The 20,773-nt window shown below is 37.4% G+C and overlaps 1 protein-coding gene across 2 annotated transcripts in view; it reads right to left on the bottom strand.

Moving 5' to 3' along the window:
* Positions 1-20,773, bottom strand: part of CDH13 (cadherin 13) — a gene marked incomplete at its 3' end in the record, with an annotated part of 521,180 nt that overhangs the window by 56,354 nt on the left and 444,053 nt on the right. For both annotated transcript variants that reach the window (XM_082320962.1, XM_082320961.1), the window contains exons 9-10: positions 8,894-9,076; positions 7,660-7,913 (exon numbers count right to left, since the gene is read on the bottom strand). In XM_082320962.1, the coding sequence (XP_082177088.1) occupies positions 7,660-7,913; positions 8,894-9,076 (437 nt within the window). The remainder of the gene's footprint in view (positions 1-7,659; positions 7,914-8,893; positions 9,077-20,773) is intronic.

Here is a 20,773-nt window from a genome sequence, read left to right as displayed (position 1 = left end):
AAAGTCTGGCCTCAGGTAGCTGGGTTACCGCAAAACTACGAATCACTGGATTGAGAATTCCTGGGACCCTCACTTTAGGTAGTTTTTAATAATTTAATTCAGACACTTCTGCTATTTCAGGGACTAATCAGAGAGAGAGGGATTAACCTTTTTTCTCAGGAAAGGGACCCTGTTCTTCAGGAGAACTGCCTCATTCAGTCTGGGTGAAAATTTGCTTTCCGCTCTCCCTCCTTTCCTACTATAAGAAGGTAAAATAAAAATAGGTGCTATAGCAACCTGTTTATGTACATTAATCTTTCCCCCCAACCCTTGGCAACTGCTAGGAAGAACCAAGCAGTAAGGCTAGCTGTTAGCATAGATAAGACAAAGCAAGCATGGGAGTTTCCCCACCTCCCTGCAAGGCAAAAGCCGGCATACCAAAGCTTAGCACCAACTGGTTAGATGGGATTGTCCTTATGCACTAAAAATTAAGATATATAAAAACAGACAAGGAAAGAAGAGGCCTAACATCTGCCCAAACACAGAGACAGATAACATCAGTAAGAAGAGGGCAAAAAGCAGCAACGGGGGAGACTTAGAGGTGTTCACCACTAGGAGAAACACTAGAAGCAACCGAGAAATCAAGGACTCCTCGGGGCTCTCCAAGGTGCTAAAAGGGAGGTGTTGACAGGCTGGCTGTAAATTAAGCAAGCCAGGGAATGCCTATGAGTAATAAAAGGACTGAAAAACAGACTTTGGGAAGCAGACCATCAACATCTGTTCGCTACTCTGAGGAAAACAAGGTCCTGTAATAGTATAGCTCCGATATTGAAGCTGACGGAGTTGAAAGTGGCTTTCCTGAACGGCCAGCATTAGATGCCGTCCACAGCTTTTATAGGACATGGTTTCCAGATTTGGCAGATGTTTTAATTCTCTCAGCACTGGGGTTTTACTCCAGTCATTTATTCTCTTCAGTCTCATCTCAGTAGTTCCCACCAGAGACTTTTTTTTTTTTTTTTTTTACCAGCTGCTTCCTCCACGTTAATTCAGACTCAGTGATATAGCCACACAGTGCTAGCCAGCTACAAGTCATCTTCTGAACAGGAAAAATGGGGCCTGATTTTACTCTTAAGCCATTATCACCTCTCCAAAGTTACATCAGTGTGGTCATGGGTCTGAGAGGAGAATAAAGGAGGTACAGTACCACTCCAGAAACAATTTTGCTTCTTTCCCATCTTGCTGTAGGCTTAAAGAGTTTGCTGTATGGGGAAAGAGCGGATTGTTTACTTTGTTCAGTAAACAAAAAGTGGAAGTCAGTTTGGTCAAGCAACGACAAAAGAAAAAAGAAAGGCAATGTATTTTTTCATTAATTTTTCCCTTTAGATATTAATATTATGATAGTAACATATACATATCACAGTGATTACCTACACAGATAGTATTAATATGTTCAAGAAACAGTTTCAGTAGAAAGACTGTTGTGTAGAATACTGTTGAGCTAACAGTTGACTAGTGAGTACCTGCAATTATAGGTGGTAGTTGTGTAGCATGAGGCAATTGGCCAAGTTCTTTCTTTCAGAAGTGATTAAGTGTCTCCTTTTCCAGCATTGCTTGCTGGATACCCCAATACATGCAGCTCTCTAGAGTTAGTGTCTCTGTGTTTCAAAATTTTGCAGGAAAGACTGAAGAGGAAAAACTTTTTGCTGCAAGCAGATTCCCTCTCTACCTGGCTTTCTTTCTAACTTAAAAAAGAGAAAGGAAAAGAAAAACAATTTGCACTGTCCAATATACAGCAACTTCAGATCTAGAGATGTGCTACAAATTCCCAATGGCTGGGTTCAGGCAGGCCATAAATAAAACTGCAGAGCCAACTTGAGATGCTCTTGGGTGTAACTTACAGTGAGAAACTCTGGTGCTGCATGCTGAGAGCATGGCTCAGACATTCATTTATAACAATAGAACTATTCCTCTGTCTGCACAAGGAAAACAAATCTCCTGTTGTTAGGAATCAAAGACAAGTCCTTCAGACTCTAGGAGACATATTTAACAATGACTAAGTGTGTTACTTCATAAGCATTCACTCTTTAAGACTTTCTACCCCTCTCTCATTATATAGTACTGCTGTAAGTGATTGTAGCGTATCCCAAAAAGCAAGTTTATTGACCTCCACCTGCAACAAAAGGGCTTTAAAAAGGTTTGATGTGCAACAAAGTATGCAAAATTGATCCCTTAAGTGTTTGTGAGGAATGTGATTTGAAGCCTCATCCTTGTTCAGAGGGTTCAGGATCTCGGAAAAAATCCTGGCAAGGGACATGAAAAAGTCTTTTTGAATTGTCTTTGCAATTCATGGCTTATATATTCACTACATGTAAGGGTGGTGATGGGCAGCAAAGAGAAGTAATAGAAGTAAATTTGCTTTTTCCAGTGAATTCTCCTTAGTTTTCTCAAGTATTTGAGATGGGGAAGAAACTCACTGAACAAGAAATCCCACTTCAGTGTAGTCTCAGCACTGTTTTACAGAATTTTAGGCAATCATTTTTTTGACAGAGTATGCAGATCATGGTTGCCACCAATAAGAGTTTGGAACATTTCCACTGACTTCCACCAACTCCATAGGCACTGACCTCAAAGTTAGGATGATGTAATCTAAAGCAAAATGTGGCCCAGTAGCAAAAGCTCCTGTTCCCAAAGTCAATCAATGGCCAGCCCATTGTCCAGTGGCTCTTGGTCAAATGACAAATAAACAAACGTGATCACTTTTAACTCAGTATCTGTTAGGTTCAGCCTTATCATCCCCATGGTCTGATGTTCAAGGATGAAGCTTCATTAATATATACACTTAGTTCGCCGTATAGAAAAATGCACTTTATGTAAAGAGAAACAGAGTCTATCCAACTTCCAGACAGACCAGTAGCTGTTATTTGGAAATGATGAAAAAAATACACGACTTTACCCCCATTTACAGACTAGCAGAGCTATCAAACACACTGCCAGTATAATGGCAGTGCCACAGCAGTCGAATGTCCAGGCTGCAGGTTAACAGGCAGCTGGGTAGCTGGATTCGTCACAGGCTATTCTAACCTGAATTCATTAGTCTCAAACTAATGGAGATTTACTGGTTTCATATCTGTGCAATTCCACTAAATTAATGATATGGTGATATAAGGATACCAGAATCAAATAAAAGGATGTCAACTTCCAAGCAAAAAATTGGCTTTCAAATTACAACAGTTGAGACTTCACCACTAAGACAAGGTACCTGTGCTTCCAGAAGCCATTTATCCTATGTGGAATCAGCTGGATTAAGGTGCAGATAAAAAAAAAAAAAATACACACACACAGACACATACACACACGAACATATATCTTATTTACATATATTGATTCAGATATTTTTGGTAGTCTTTCATATTCCCATGAAACTCACTGCAGTTTGGGTTCCGTTTCTAAGTTCTCTGGCTTCAAACACTGCGTTTTAGCTCTACTTAATGAATTAGATATGCTTTAGAGCTATAATAAACTTTTCTTGTGAAGATATTTCTGAAGCATTGAGTCACATATTGCTTACTGAGAATAAATACTGCAATAATATATTTACATAAATAATTTAAAATCCAAGAGCACAGTAGGTAATAAAAATACATTGCCATGATAAACCACGAAACCAGAGAACAACGTTGCTTTAATTAAAAATTACAAATACACTGCAGTAAACAACTTATTTACACATAGTTAAAAGTCTAACTACTGAATATCCTAGACTTGTTGAATCCAAAAAAGGAAAAAATACTGAAACCAATCTCTTCACACAGACAAAATATTGAGGACCGTAACGGTGTTTAATTAAGATCTACTGTTAATAATGGATTTCAGAGAGTGAGACTCTTCTTTTAATTTCCCAAGGTAGAAAATGTTATTAAATTTGGCCTTTAACTTCTCATTGACATGTACACTTGAAACTTCTGATTAAAATTTCAGAGGTTGGGAAGAAGCACCCAAAATTAAACTCTTAAATCTGGCACAAAAATAACAATGATCCCTGATTAAGAAATCAAATTTCAGAAGCTTCATTACTGTTCTATTAATAAATTGATGGGTTATAATTAAAATGGGGCCTGCTGGATTTCTTTAATTTTTTAATTCTAAAAAAGTTGGAAACCGTAGAGGGAATTAAACGCTTAAAAAAAAATAGGTTAATGAATCTAAGAAACGTGATCCAACTTGAACAGGTTCCTTTTCTTTCTGGGAGTGATCAGAGCAGAACCAACATTACTTTCCACTCAAAGGTATGTGTTCAGGAAACACCACTGCTTCCATCTGCTCTTTCCTTTCTACAACATCCGGAGTCCAAAGCTCACTATACTTATTGCAGACTTTTCAAAGGAAATCACAGATCTGGGTATAGTTGTGAAAGTCAGTGTTAACCTAATTTTAAACAGGTATAATTTAGACTAAGATTAAACTTGATGCCTACATTATTTAGCTAGTCAATATGAGCATGCGGTTCTTGTTTCCAGGATGATGTTTCTACCTCTACCTTGAGTTTCTTTGAAATGTTAACGTCAGTAGATCAGAGAAGAGCTGACACCATAAAAGTTCACTGCTAATCATGTGCAGACAAATAGCTAGAGCTCAAGGTACGTGCTTTTGAGTCTTACAAATACTTGGAGTCATGTGTTTTTCAGTGTAATAGATTTTTGCCAGCTTGTTTGAACTTTTAAATGAAATTCCTTCTCAGTCTGCAAAAACACTTCAAGCTGAAGAATAAGAAAGAAAATTGCTTCAAAAGTACAGCTGTCTTTAGGAATTTTTACAAAGTAAGCCACGTTTTTTGAAGAGATAAGTAATTTGAATCTGATTCAGATATGCAGTGTTCAAAGAATAAATACAATCTCGATGTGGACAATGGCACAAATGGTTTCTATACACTATTCATGGTTCTTGAAATGCATTTATGATGTTGAATCTAGTAGAGTAACTAAATTTTCTGATTACAAATAATCATCAGCCCCTCCTACAAGTTTTATATAGAAAACTAACTAAAAATATCCCTGCGGTTAGACATATCTCAGTTGTTACAGGTTGAAAATAGAAAAAAGTAACATTACTAATTCTCTGTTTTTCTTTTGTTTGTATCCATCTGTACATTTTGAACAGATATATACTTTGTTGGGGGTAATGTACATTTTTCACACAGCACACAAAATACAAATCTGGTATTCATTGATTCTTGCAGACGCAAAACATTGCTTGCTCGTGGTTATCAATATTTAGTCTAATATCTCGTTTAAAAGTCTGTGTCGTGCCTGCTTGGCCTTTATTTTACCAGTATAATCATAGTAAGGATTCTGATGATATAATTGATAACAGCGTAGTCCGAGAACCACGTAGTTTGGTATGCATTCTTTACAAAAGGCCTGGACCTAGGTCCAGACTCTAAACACACACCTGCCTCTAGGAACTTATAAGAAAACATTTCTGGAAGACCCAAACTAGTGAGTAGCTTTGGCCTTTATACATGCAACTTTACACTATCCTTAATTGCAGAAACTGTTCTCGTATACTACAGTCTGCCTTTTTCACTGCTAGTAGCTATGTGTTTCAAAAATACCTGTCAGTGTTAAAAGCATCTTTTAAAAAATGCTGTTGTATGCTTTCCTGTTATTTTAGCAACAGAAGGAGGTAGAGGTAGTTGAATTAACCTTTGCTGAATCATTCTGCTATTTCCCAGATTTCCATTACGCTTGCTTTATTTTCTTCTAACTTACAGATAATGAGCTAGTCATAGTCAAGGTTTCTAGAGTTCTTTTGCAGCCCGGTGTGAGATGTGGTGGACTGCAGAAAGTGTTTATGTTACTCAGCTGGTTACACACAATACCCAAAGCTAACTTTGAGTTTTCAATGACTCATTGGTATGTCCTATGATTTCAGTGCCAATGTAGTTAGGAGAAATTCAGCAAAATCAGTAGGTCAAAGGGAAAAATTCAGATAATAGTTTCTGGATTGTTGATTTTGATAACCAAATCCTTGTATTTTTCTTGGTTTTTCTCTTTTAGCCCTCCAAAATCAACTGTTACAATAATTAATATGACTTTTCTTATCTCCCATGAAAATACATGAAGTTATGGAGAACTGCAATAATTATGTTTCTTAACCTCAGTCCCAACCCCAAATGGAACAAATATCTTTTCCCTACACAAACCAGGTTCTGAGTAATGCTGCTGAGGGTCATATTGCTGTATCTGACAAGCAATAGAAATGCCATAGTTTTTCCATCCATAGACAAATCTGTGTGACCACAGTGAATGAAATAAGGAATCCTTGGAGTAAAAACTAAAATTAAGAATAAAAATGCATTCTGTAAATAAACAAATTTAGAAAACAAGGGGAATGACATATGCTAAGAATCATCCTTCAGATAAGCTGGTATTTCAATGGCAGAACTCAAAGGCATTTTTGATAGAGAAAAACTGAACGATTCATACTCCATTAACTAGGTATTTTTGAGGTGATGCAGAGAATTGAAACTTTGAATTATCTGCCTTCCCTTTTTCCTTCTTCCTTGGAGATAAGCACACTCACCTGCTTAAATTCACCTTCCCATCATTTGAATCCAAGGCTGTCAGTGAGGTCCTTCGCAATGGCATGCTTTCTAACGTTTGTTACTGATAGAGAACATCTTCAAGATCAGTAGCTTTCTTTTTTTGTAGAACAGTACATATGTCAAACCTTCTTTAAGAAGTGCACAATCACTGCTAAATAATCCTGTGATAGTAGAGAAATCTATACCTCCATGGTATAGATTGACTGCACATTGTTCAGGTAAAGCTTTGAAGTCATTCTCACAAAGATGTTTATGCCCTTTTATATACATTGGTATTTAGGGGAAATTAGACTCACAGGTAAGAATGAAAAAAGCCACAGATATAGCTTTTAGTTTTAGTGCCTAACCTGCAGTTCTCAAATGCTGAGAAAAGCTGTCTGGAAAGTCAATTTAGTATTAGAGAAGAAAGTAGTTGATCTTTCATTTTTCCATAAATCTAAAAACAAAAGACCAGACCAGGTAGATCAAAAATGTAAGATGATGGCACCACTTAACACTTAGGTTTGCTCCTTGCGACATGGCACACGTGTGGGATTACGTTATCATAGTACAGAAATAATAGTTTACTTTCATCTATCTGGGCAAGGCCAAGTCTTAGTTTACTGTAGCTTCAGTGTTTCACTGGGAAGGATTTCCTTTGAATGTGGATGGATGGTAATTATTTCACTGAGGGACATTGTAAATGATCACAAATTAACTTAATCCATATATAAAACATAAATTATTTCTATACACATTTTCAATTTTTACATGTTTTCTCTGTCTCTCATGAAGGAAGAGAAATAAACAAGCTGGTGAAAAGTCATTTTGAAACACTATGCAAAGCTATGTCTGTTGCTCATGACACTCAATTGTTCTACTGCAGTAATCTCATAGCCTGGAAAACTATTGCCCCCTGTCTAATGCAGTTCTTTGTTTTCATCATACTGAATCTCTTCATTGTAGGAAAACAAAATGCCACTTATTATGTAGAGCCCAAACAACTTTAATTTAATTCTGTACTGGCAGGCAAATTCTTAGGCACAAGAGACATACTCGCTTTCTGATGGATGAAAATTAGAGGGTACTGCACTCACCTGATAGTCTGATGTTGCAAAGTATCTGGATCAGTGGCATTTACCGTTAACACAACACTGCCTATAGGGATGTTTTCTTGTTTTGTCACTGTCATTGGGTTTGGGTGGAAAACTGGGCCTTCATTCACATCCTCAACAGTGATCTGAACTGTTGCCGTGGAACTGGGGCCATAGGCTGTGTCTGGAATCAGCGGGTCTTCATTTTCTACTTTGATCAGCAACGTGTGAAATGCCGAAATCTCATAGTCTAAAGGCTGTAAAACACATTATAAAATCAGAGTGTAAGGTGCAAAGACAGTACTTAACACTTTTTCCTTGTACCCCATTGCAAACCAGCAGAAGACGGGACTAGCCAGAATGGGACAGCAGCATTCATCTCATCTGATACTGGGTCAGAGTTTAGCATTAGATGCAATGGTAGTTATAAAGTGCATTGAAGATAATGAACTTAATGAAAGATGGAGATGTCCCTCTATCCAAGAGCATGTACTTTTTTGCCATACCTCATAGATATAATTTAATTCTCATGTATAGATGCTTATTTATGATGTAACATGCATTTAGCAAACAAATCAGAGTCATACTTAGTAGCTACTTATGATGAGTAAGATAAGGCTATTTTCTCAACTCCTACCTTGAAATCAAAAGCACCACCATGGAAAAACATTCCATTTGTCTTTAGAATTGAAAATACCTCCTCTGAAGTCAAACAGAGAAAATTCTGGTACAGGCAGCAACCCGAACTATTTTCTTTTTTAAAAGTGCAGGATACAGGATTATCTTCATACATAGACAGGTAATAATTTTTTCCGTGAGACTTTAGAAATGTGGGACCAAAGGCGGCTCTCCAGTTCAGTCTGAAGCCACATCCCTCACTTCCCTGGTATTTGCATCTGTGTTCTCTGAGAACAAAATGTGGCCCTTGAATTCTAATTGTACCTTCAGTCACAAACAGAACCGTGTTGTGAAGTCTCACTATGAATTGTGATGCTTACTACAAAACTAGCTGTTATTTAAGCACAATGACACTATAGTTAACAACAGACAGGTCCTTATGACTAAAGAAGTAAGGTTACTGTGACAGAAGAAGGGATTATACATATTGTTGGGACAAGGGCTGGTAGCCAACTATATATTTTTGAGTAACATATCCTTGCTGCGCCGCCTTTTATGCAGTAAATCCAGCGGGTGGACCTTACAGTAACCATATAGAACAACAGCAAATTGTTCTTACTTTGACAACAGAGAGCATTCCCTCATTAGTCTGGGGATTGGTATGGATCTCAAAACTCTGCCCTGGATTTCCATTAATAATGGTGTAGACAGCTCTCCATGCTCCAGTTGCTGGGTCATCTCGGTCACCAACGGTTAAGTTTACTATTACGCCCGTGACTCCCTCCTTTACTGTGGCTTGAAACTAGAAAAAAAAAAAAACATAGAGGAAATTGTTACTATTTTCACTTAATGACCACACACACACACACAAAATATCCAAGCCAGCATTAATTATTTACCACAACAGGAGAAAGATGTAATCCTTGACTGAAACTGATTGTTATAGGCTCTAAATCATACATTCTCACTCATGAAATATAAGGTAGCACATTACAGCTGTTCTCCGTTAAATAGATGGCAGATAAGTAGCAATGCGATGGGAATCAAGCTTTGGAAGATTCTGATCACAAGATGACAGTTCATTTCATATTACTGGAAAAGTGAATCCTGAAAATATATAGTGTTCCACAGCTGCATATGCTCTCAGAAAGGGAACTATACTCCTAGCTGAGCAGAAGAGGAAGCTGACTAATATATAGCCCATTCTTGCCCTCGAATGTACTATTATTTACAAATAATCCAGTTTTGCATTTCAGACTCTTATTTTCATAAATTACCCCACCCTTATTAATTTTTCACTACACTGTTATCAATACATAAAACATTTTTCACAAAAAGTGTTCCCATACCATTTTTTGGAGGGGTTGCTCTAAGAGACTCAAAAATAATTGGACCTCATGCTACCACTTTGTCGGCATAACTATAAGTCAGTGTTACTTTCTTTTTTCAGTGGAAGAATTTTTTATGACCTTCTGAAGTTTATTGCACTGCTGGACTATTCAGCTAGCCAAGCCCTATGAGAAAATTCTCGCTAATTTACTATCCAGACAAAAAGTGTATAACATCATTCTTATTTATGTAGGAAAAATATTAAGCAAATCATTGGAAAAGCTTGTAAGGGTCAGACTTAATAATACTCCTCACCTTTCAAGTACTTGAGGCTGACGTGCTAAAAGCACTGTATATAAGAGTGATAAGATAATACCTGCTTTATAGGTGGATAAACCAGAATGATAACATACCTAATCCTGAGAAGTGCTGAACATCAGCAGTACCATTATAGATCATTAGGAAATCTTAGCATTTCTAGGGATTAAGCCTTCAAAAGTCCAAAATTACAAACTTCAATGACACAAATAGGCTTTGCTGTACGTGCGCTGCTTAAAAGTTACATTGTCGGTGACATTGTATCACTCCAGGGAAAAAATCACCCCAGTGGATTCAAAACCTGAATAGACTAAATGTCTTTTGTTCTGTCTTATAGACCACATGAAGTCATAACACTACAGAAGATTTTGTGAGAATGTTGAATCCAGGAAATGGCATTTTATTAATATATAGATTTCACAAGCTGGACAAATAGTAGGTAAAATGGATTTCCTCATAGTAAAATACAGAGGAGACAACTATGTCTTTTCCTGTGTTCAGTTATCTTTTTTTTTTCATTTCTTCCAATAGATTTGACTTATGATTTCAAACCGTTTTTCAATTTAGCTGTATAATTTGAGTGTATGCATTCAGTTCAAGCTTTCCAGCCTCAAACTTGATTTTATAAAAGGATGACATTAATGGTTGGCTATTTCTGTCTTCTTTGGTATGTTTAACAAAGAATATAAAGATTCTTTTGATTTTGATAGTTAATATGTAACAGGTTGTGATTGAGCTTTGTTTCAGACAGATCATTAAGCTCATTTGCAGTTTAATTAACTTTAAACGATAATATAACAATATTTTTGCTTGCTTTGAAACAAATCAAAAGAAAAGTTCTATTAAGAATCTTGGAAATAACAGAGGACTGATTACCAAGATTATATTCCTTCCTGCTCAGCAAAATGCTGTCACTGGAAAGCACCCTTGGACACCTCTTATGCTAATTGAAAATAAGAGATTAGCCCAATGGATACTTTTGTATTATTTCATATTGTCTCAGCTTGAGCATGTATAAAAGGAGACATCAGAACCATAAGGGCCAGAATTGTTCCCAACAAGTGTTCAGTACCGAACAATTCCTATTTAGCTCTGTAAAAAGGTGACTAGACTTCAAGGAACCTAATCCTAAAGAATCTAACCCTTAGATTTGACTGGGCATCTGCTCCTAATTCATATTGCTGCTTCTGAAAAATCTTTTCCTTAATCCACTAGTCTGATTCAATTAAGTGTTCAATACTCCCTGGATCACCTTGGGAACGATAAGAGCTGTTAGGGTCAAATATTTCAAGATCTAGCTATTTTATTCAGATACGTAATTGTGAAGCCAGTGAGATAAATTTATTATGCTTGCCCCACCAGTGCCAGACTATGATGGAAAAGATTGCCACGATGTGCAACTAGTTCAAAAACTATTGAATGTCAGTTTAAGAATATCTAATTCAAGGATATCTCAGCTAGGCTGGGCTGTCTTCTGTGTTCCTATTCTCTCCTTATTTAGGAAGGGCTCTCAGTAGCTTCAATTGCAGTGAGTTAGTAGTGTCAGAAAGGGCACATAGACTTGCTGGGGGCATAAAACTGCAGAGCTTCTGGCACCTGCAGATCAAGGAAATGATGACGTCTACAGGCACAGGCTGTGCCCAGCCAAATAATTCCAAGCGTAGCGATACACTCACCCCTAGCATTCTTTGCATTTTAGAAATGACCATATAAACATTGAGTGTTTTTGAAGCTGTCTGGAACATTAGACTAAAATCTGTTCAAGATGGATGAAAAAGCAGAATGATCAAATCACAGAAGTTGTCGCGTGGGTCTACTCTAAATATATAACGTAAAAAGTGAATAAATTACAGATTTGTGATTGCAAAAGACGAGTATCTACTGTGAAATAGAGAGGCCCAGAAAAATATAGCGTATATTATCTAGAAGGTGAACTCTTTTGCCTGTTCGGCCGCCTTTATACAAGGAATAGACTTCCTAGTATTCAGAAAAATGTGTTATATTTATACTGTGCCCCTTTCAAAAACAAAAGTAAAGAAGGGAATTTAAGAACTATGAAAGGACAAAAATAGGAATTAATTTGCAAACAGAGAAAAGATAACCACAGGTTCATCATATTTCAAAATGAAAGGTTTACATTCTCAAAGCACGGTGCTTAACTGGGAAAGTCTGATCCAGTGCTCTAAAATAAAACCCCACAGTGGCTAACACAAATAATTGGATCACAAGTTAATTGATTTTACTCTTTTTAAATATCTGCATATCCCCTAAGCACCACTATAAATTAAGAATAAAATAGATGAGTTCAGTACTTTATTTAAACTGCTATCATCTGGACCCGTATTAAAAATAATAACTTAGAAGGCAAATACCCTGGGCCAGAGTTGCGTTTGGCTGGAGGGAGGTATGTTCATTTACGACAACTGAGCATTTGAATATGTAAGGTTAACTTCTTCTGTGGAGTGATATGCCATATTGTCATTTATTGTGCTTGTCATGCACACAGCCTAGAAATTCTCGTAATTCTGTCATATTTAGAGTTTTATAAACATAGGAAAAAAGAGACCTGATTCCTCTTTTTCTGCACCCAAAAGCTTATGAAAAAATACAGAAAGACAGACAACAGACCGGTAGCAACTTAGAAGGAAACAATGAGTGAATAGCAGCCAGCAGTTTACGTTTAACCATCAGTTTTTTGTAAATGAGACTTTTAACAGGGACCTGAAAGGCATCAAGGAAATATAGAGATGGATGTAGATGAAGAGTCCCTCCAAGGGCGTGAGGGTAGCTTGCAAGGAAGCACAAATAGACTTGAAAATGCAATGAGTGAGCAATGTTTGCTGTCATGATGGACTGATGGGAAGTAGATATCAACCACTGGACATTCTTGTGAGAGATCACAAAGGTGGTTCCACTAGGCATGGAGGTCCCTAAGAGTGAAAACAAGCAGCTTATGTTTCTTACAAGAAAGGAGTCGGTAAAGGGATGGCAAGGAGAAAAGTAACATTCAAAACAACTGTGTTAGAATACAGCCTATGTAACTGCACCCAGGATAGCCCTGAGCAGAAGAGAGAATCTCAGTTCAGCAGTCAAACTCTACTCCTCCCTTCCTTGGATCTAACAAGCCTGCTCCAAACTATGTGCGAAGCTTGAAAAGATAAAATGAAAAATTATGGTTCCAAGCTGGCAGGAACTTTATCTTACTGAGTATAGGAAATTCAAGACGGCAAGTGTCTACTGAGAATATTTAGGCCTGCATCAAAGGCTAGCTAAAGGGAGAAGTCAAGTGGGGAAACAAACAAATTGAACCATAGCTTAACTTTAGTAGCTATTTCCTGGCAGAAGCAGGATATAATATAACATAATACTGAGCCAAATCCTCCTCCACACTGAGCTCTATGGCAAATTGGTGGGACAGCAAAATGGCTCAGTAGGGTCTCAGGAAAAACCAGTCTTGTCAGATTTCCACCATGGGGCAGATACATGAAAAGATCACTTTGTAAAACGTTATCACCTGAGAATCCAGGCACTAACTCCATCTCAGCCTCAAACAAAACTGGAAATGCTACCTAACCTGTATGAAAACTGGTTTCTTATCTGACAGCCTTATTTAAAGCTTCTGTAGTAAGTGAGGTTTTATTTACTGGCTTCTCAGAGCACAGAGGAACAAATGAACTTAACTGCATCAGAATCACCTGAATGCCCACTGTCCAGCCACAGCATGAGCATGCAGTAATAACCTTAATACCTTTATGAAGCCACCAAAAAACCGTCTCAGAGTGGGGTACCGATATACCCAAATTAAAAAGCTGCCGCAAGCAGCAAACACTATGCAAGATAAACGTGTCTAGGATTGGTGATCGCTACCCCATGGCTCATTAAGATTCTGCATGTTGTGATTCCCAGTCAAGAACAAACAAATTAAAACTACATGTCAGTTTGCATTTTTCAGGGCGACATTCCAGTTGAAGGTATTCTGTGCTACTATTATGTGTTTGTTTCTACACCTATATATCATAAAAGATGAACAATAATGGCATATATTAATTCACATGTCACTATTAGAAATTCCCTAGGGAAATTGTTTTATTGTATTTATCCTCCTTCACTGAAGTCCGCTGCTTTTGCAACCATATTTTTTCTACTTTCTTGAAAATATGAAGACAAGCTTATATGATCTCTTGCAATCTGCTTACTCTTTGTCTGTGTCTTTTACTTTGCACACTGTCATTCAGTATGTGTGTACCTGAGTGGCCAATATTTATTTGTTAAGGAAACAAGGTATTTCCATAGCTCTGTATCTGGAATATTTCCAAGGACAAATGAATTGTCAAAGTGATCACAAAGGTTTGCATTCTCAAGCAATCAGGAATGAGAATCTCATAAATGTCAGTAACGGACATTTCTTGTGGAATTCACTGGAACACAAAGCCCGGCTTGCTGGCTAACAATAAACCAAGTAATCTGGCGCACAGAGCTCACCAGACTTCACAAACTGGGCAGGTGAAATACTAGGTGGAAATATTTAACATAACATTTATGCATTGAACAAAGCAATACTGATGATTCTTCAATCACCTTTCATCTCAGCACAATGACCAAATGTGCTGGCCTGCTATCGGTGGCCCCTGGCGGGCTGAAAAGCAGCAGACCTGACCAACTGCAGTTTATACTGAACTCTCCACATGAGCAATTTAATTGCCAATTTTGTGGTCAGGGCAAATTGTAACTTATATTCTCCCTAATCTCTTCTACAGATTTTGAAGGTATTTTCCCTCTTAAAACTCTGCATAGCCTTTACTATATGGATACAAATAGCTGCTGTATTTCACTACAGAGATAGCTGTATTAATGTAATGGATTAAGTTGATGTAAGCTATACACAAAGCAACATATGAAGCACTTTGGAAGCCATTTCGATGAAAGACACTATGTAAATACAAAGCATTATCATAACATGACAAGGATTTGATGGTGTAAAATAGATGCAAAACACAAATTAAAACTATGAGTTACCTAAACAGTCTTTAGTAATTGTCATTGTCTTACTGCCATAATGCTGGCTCGTAGGCACTATATTATTTCTTAATATAAAGTGTTGCTGTCAGCTTATCCTATATTTTTTCTAAGTACATAATGTTCTTCCATCTCCCTAGTGAAATTACAGAAAGAATTCAATTGTAGCTTAGAAAAAATCTTTCTGAATATATGAAATTGACCATAATAATTTTGGATGCATTTTCACTTTTTACTTTTGAATGAATTTCACAGGCTATGTATTGTAAATGCCTTGTGATCTTTCAAGGCACACACCACTTACTTTACAAAATAGAAGTACTGCTCAATAACAAAAGACTGAATGAATATTTTTGTCCACTATATGCTGCAGCCTGCAACAACAGCAACAAATGCAAATGATTAATTAGCTAAATGGAAGGCCAAAGATTAAATTCTGCTCTCTATAACGCGGCTACAATTTCTGCAGGCTCTATAAATTTGTGCCTTTTTATTGAAAAACACAAAGATGCTTAATATCACTGTTATTAATACAAATGATCAAAAAAGGCAAGGGGTGTTTCACCATGACTTTATCTCATTTTGCTGCTCATCAGTCTGCTTGGAAAAGTACTGCTAAGGAGTACTAGTAATACTACAAAGAAAGAAACAAGAAAGCATTAATCGGGCTGTTTCCCCATGCTCCAGGTACAAGTCCCTCTGCGAGCAGTTTTCCATTGTGATTTTCTTGTGATGAAGCCAAGCTATCTCTGGGATTTAGTTGGACCACTTCAAGAACTCTTTAGGTATTAGGATTCATGATTGAGTAGGGGAGGGACAAAATGCATAAATAACAGGCTAAAATGGATGGACGCATAACCTGCTGGGTGCTGCAAGAGTTGCCTCTAAAGTTGCCAGAGTGGCAACGCAAAGAGTCCTCCTATCCCTCTTGCAGACACCATAAATCTTAGAAAACTTTGGGAGATCTACAGAGTAAGATCCTCATAAGATTCACAAATGAATTTAAAGAACTTTTCTTACTGCTTCTCTCCCACAGCAGTGCTGAAACCCCATCCAGAGCTGATGTTGTATTCCTATCCTCACATTTATGTGCCTGCAGAAGACTAAAAAGCCATTCAGGGACTGTAAATTAGTGATGGTGAAGAATACTTGAAAACAGTCACTTTTTCTGAATCGTTTCGAAGACTTTTGTTTACACTAGACTTTGACTCTTTCTCAGCCCAGCTCATAGCCTCACTGAGTGAAGGCAAAAAGATAATTCTAACATGTATTAATCATATGTTGAATGCCTGCTTCAAAGCCTGTTACCTCCAGGGTATACATCAAATGTAGTACAGTTGTCTGAAGATTCAGAAGGAAGACAAACATCTCTCTCTTTTTTTCAGACTATATAAATAATTTAGAAAGGATTCATTCTTTTTTTTTCACTTTTCCACCTATAAACGCAAGGCGCATTCAATTATTTCTAGAATAAATCAAGTACCCACGAATACAATGGACACTTCTAGAATGATGGTCATATCATAGAAAAACAAATACTCTTTCTCCAGGTGGACAGAGGACAATGAAAGGTCACTATAATATTTACTACACTTAAGGTACTTTTGAGAAAAACTCAAAGAACAAATGATGTTATTTTCTTATTTATAAAAGATTCTTTCCCCCCAGGTAGAACAAACCTTATGTTTAAAACAACAGCATCATAGAAAATGATGATCTGACCAAGCTTGAAAGAGCAAACTACACCTATTCACCTGTTACAGCACCAGCGTTGCCTAGGGACCAGGGAGACACCTGCTTTTCACATTTATGAGGCCACTTGCGCTGTATTCAGCCAACCCAGCTACGTATTATTTCTTCATCGGTGCACTTCCCATCAAGACCAGTGTTAAGCCTATCTTCTTTCTAAGATGCTGGATGTCGTCTTTAAATAGAATGAACTTTAAATAGAATAGACTTAGCTGGGCTTTTCTTTCTCTTTCATCTGCTGCATTTTAGGAGCAGAAAGGCTTTACAGGCTTTTCCCCTCATCAGTCCACACGGTTCTCACTGATGCTAATGACAGTCACAAGGGAAGGGAAGAAGGCCTTGTGAAATGTTCCTCTTTCATTTTTAGCAGAGACTTTTTCATACCCAAACCAACTTTTCTGATGCTGAAGATTAACATCTGAACATATATGGTTGAGCTTACTGATACTGCCTTACTAATAGAAAAAAGTGTGGAAGCCACCTGCTCATATTACAAGGAATTTATCCTCCTTAACAGCAGGACAGATGAATTCACTCCTCTCTGAACATCAAAGTGGTAGATAAAAGGGGAATTTTATCACAACAGAAAGATTGTTTTGATAGCATTAACTTTAACATGCATATGCAGAGACCAGCCAATTTGCTAGAAAGTCTGGGAGATTTAGAGGAATGAAGGAGAAACTACTCTAGTGGCTTTAGTCTTCTCTCAGGTATAAATAAATGCAACGTGGCCTCTGTAGTGATGGGGAGGGAGCTGGGCAGTGACAACAGTTTCAGTAGATGAAAGCTACTGATGATTTCTAAATTATTGTCCTGTTTACATTTAGGAAGTAGAAAAGGGCATTGTGCGACTTCTCTTTAGGAAGGTAACTTCCAGGATTTCTTTTCATACATGTATGAAAACTGTCTTTTAGTGCTATACAAAAGCAGACTAATGGAAGAAGTTAAAAAAAAGAATGCTTCATTCTAAATAGGTCAAACAACAAAAATTTCCTAGATAAAATTCTAGAGGGATCTTGTTCGTTTATATAACTACTACTACAGTTACGAATGAATGTTCTGTGAAATCTTAATTTCATGATTTATTACATTTTTATCTTTTAACACAAATCTGTTATTCCCCTGTTCTATTATTTGACGACTTAGCAATGAATAAGATATTCCTGCATACTTTACCAAACATGCCCTTAGAACTGACATGAGCTACAACTATGCACACATTTGATGAAAAAATAAAATGCCAAGAAATCCATTCTGACAAGCAAGGGTTTATACATGTCTTGATGGGGAAAAATAAAAATAAAAAGCCCTGTAAGATGATGCTGTTATTAGTCAGGAAATTATTACCTAAAATGGTGTAAATTGTTCTGGGAGTGATTTTTTTCTGCGTATTTCTCCTGCCTCACATGAACACCAAATAGAAAATGCATTCACAGTTTTTTGAATGCACATAGTCTAATTTAAGCTAATTCTGTAATGCTGTTGGCTGTTTTAAATATTTGGCCACACACATTTTGAATAGTCATCTCCAGTGACTCAGCATCAATATTGACAACTTGAAGTTGATCACAATTTTCTCAAAAAGAACCAATTCTAGATTTAAAGAACCTAAGTGATAAGCTTATTAAATTCTTTGGCAATCAGCTCCAATGGTTATTTGTTCTCTGTTTAAAATTATGATGATGATTACCTCTCAACTGTGTATAAATAAGGAAATAATAAATTAGTCTAAGAAGCTTTTATATAGAGACACCAACTTCACAGTGACTGTCACAATGTTTTGGAACCCAGTTAGTTCAAGATCAGGTTTAAAATGTAGGTTAAATATAATTTGATTATTGAATTGTAGATGGAACTGAGTCACAATTTAGCAGTATTTCCAAATAACACTGCACTGTCCAAGGAAATCACAGATTAACATGGAGCTTTTCAAATCCTTTATACACTTTTCAGAACGCCATGAAAACACTCTATTTTGGCACCTTAATATTGCAAGACAGAACCATACTCTTACCAGGTTAAGAAGCCAACATGTATTTGCAGAGAGGTGGAAATTACAATGCAGATGAGACTTTCTCAATGGCAGAATCTTTGGGCTCTTTGATAAAAAGAAGCATCTGCATCCAATGAGAAATCTTGCTTTTTCTGCCCTGAGAGGACATTGCTTCCAAGGAAGATAGTTATTCACTGTGCCAGTTTACAGCTGATCACGACCCATGCTGCCAACAACAGATGTTTTGACAGTGGTTAAACTTCTTCACATGGTCTTTGGTGAGCAGTGCCTAGCAGCACCACTCAAAGCATTCAAAGCAACTTGTATGTCTAGAATATTTTAGCAATGAATTTCATCAATTCCCCAAACTTCTGGCATTTTAGGTTGTGCCAACTGATGGGGATGAGATGCCCTAGATTTACAAGCCCCTCCAGCTGAGAGCTGTCTGAAGTTAGCCCAGTTTGAAAACTCTTTTTTGGAAGCAGATAAGAACTCTGCAAGGTTTCACACTGTTCCAGTGGAGGCAGGAGGTACAGATGGAAGTTTACAGGCAGTATTATATGCACTGACACAGAATTTGTCTGAATTTAAAAAATGGAATCTCTAGTCAGCTTTCTGTTTTCTGTGGAAAACTGGGTGGGGAAAGGAGAATTTGGGCTGAACACTCCATATTTCAATCTACCTGAACACAATAAGTCTTCTAAGTCTGCTGACAAAGTGATGAATGAAGTCTACTGCACGTAGTTTCTTCTACTGGATATACATTATTTTTTTCTCAAATTATCTAGCCTACATCCCGTTTGCACAACATTCATTGAACATAAATATTACTGCTGTATCAAAAAGCTATGATACAAGAAGAATCATTTAGAGATCATAGACATAAGTGAACTTTCATGATTAATGGTGTCTTTCCTTTTCTGTTTTCCTCCCATAGCAGAAAAATCTTTATCGTATCCTGAACATCCAGGTAAGCACAGTGCTCTCATTACCCTGATAGAGAACAACGAGGTCCTGGGGTCTCCAACCCTATTAGCACAGAAAAATTGTTTTCCCGAAGTCAAGAAGAAAGAATAACAGAAATTAATGCAACCTATTTGACTAATGACTATGGAGTGATCTGAGCCTCCCCATATAGCACTGTGATGGGAGGTTTCAAAAGGCAGTTTGAGAGGAGTTCACTTGAAGCTGGGGTAGCCTGCTTTGAAAACACACAAGATTTAAGCGTATATTGAGACATACAGTGCTGAACAATGACTGAAGCACGGAGCAACAGATGTATGGTTTGGCATTGCACAGATGTGGAGAAGGTCAGAAGAAAAGCAAAGGTAGGCTAAATGGATTTATTGCTTTCTGCTTTAAGGATACCCATGGTCTCCGTCTCCCACTGCCCAGCTCCTTTTGCCAATGCTCATTTCATCTTTTCTTGAAAAGAAAATATTTGTAATAAAGGAAAATGAAACCTTCCTTTTGTAAGTGCCCATTGTGTGCTTATTTCCAGTCTAGAATGTCACAGAGGGAACATTCAGGGCCCTTTCATTTTCTCACTTGTAATTTATGTTTTCCTAACCATACATTCACTGTACAGACAGCCTTCTTGCACACAAACACTGTTGCAGCCTCAGCTGGATATGTTTTGATGTAAACAGAGAAGTAACCATTTGGTCCTTTTTATTAATAAGGAGGATAAAGAATGAACTAAGGATTTTTATATATCCTGATACTGAATCTTTCTAAGCTACTTAGAGAATGTGATTGACTACGAGTTTGATGGCAGTGCTCCTCGGTTTATGTGCCTGAGCACCAAGAATTAGGAGGGAGGTCAAGACAGACCAAGGCACTACACCTGTGCTTTGGACAGAAAGATGTGCATGCACACCATGAAGTCTATATACAGTGAATCAAGCCTGTCAGACCTACCCTGTATGGGCTGCAGAGATTACCTGAACATGAACATCAAATGTGGCCTGTCCCAGTGGCACACCATGGTTATTGTGCCTGTGAAGGCCATCATTGTTATACGTTGATGGAAGGTGAGAAGCATCACATCTAGCACAAATGTACTCCATGGTCAGTCTGGCTAGGAGCAGAAAG

Source organism: Platalea leucorodia, assembly GCF_965183815.1.
Source record: "Platalea leucorodia genome assembly, chromosome: 8".
In the NCBI taxonomy this organism is placed as follows: domain Eukaryota; kingdom Metazoa; phylum Chordata; class Aves; order Pelecaniformes; family Threskiornithidae; genus Platalea; species Platalea leucorodia.
The sequence above is the reverse complement of the archived record's forward strand: the minus strand, read 5'-3'. Positions and strand labels throughout refer to the sequence as shown.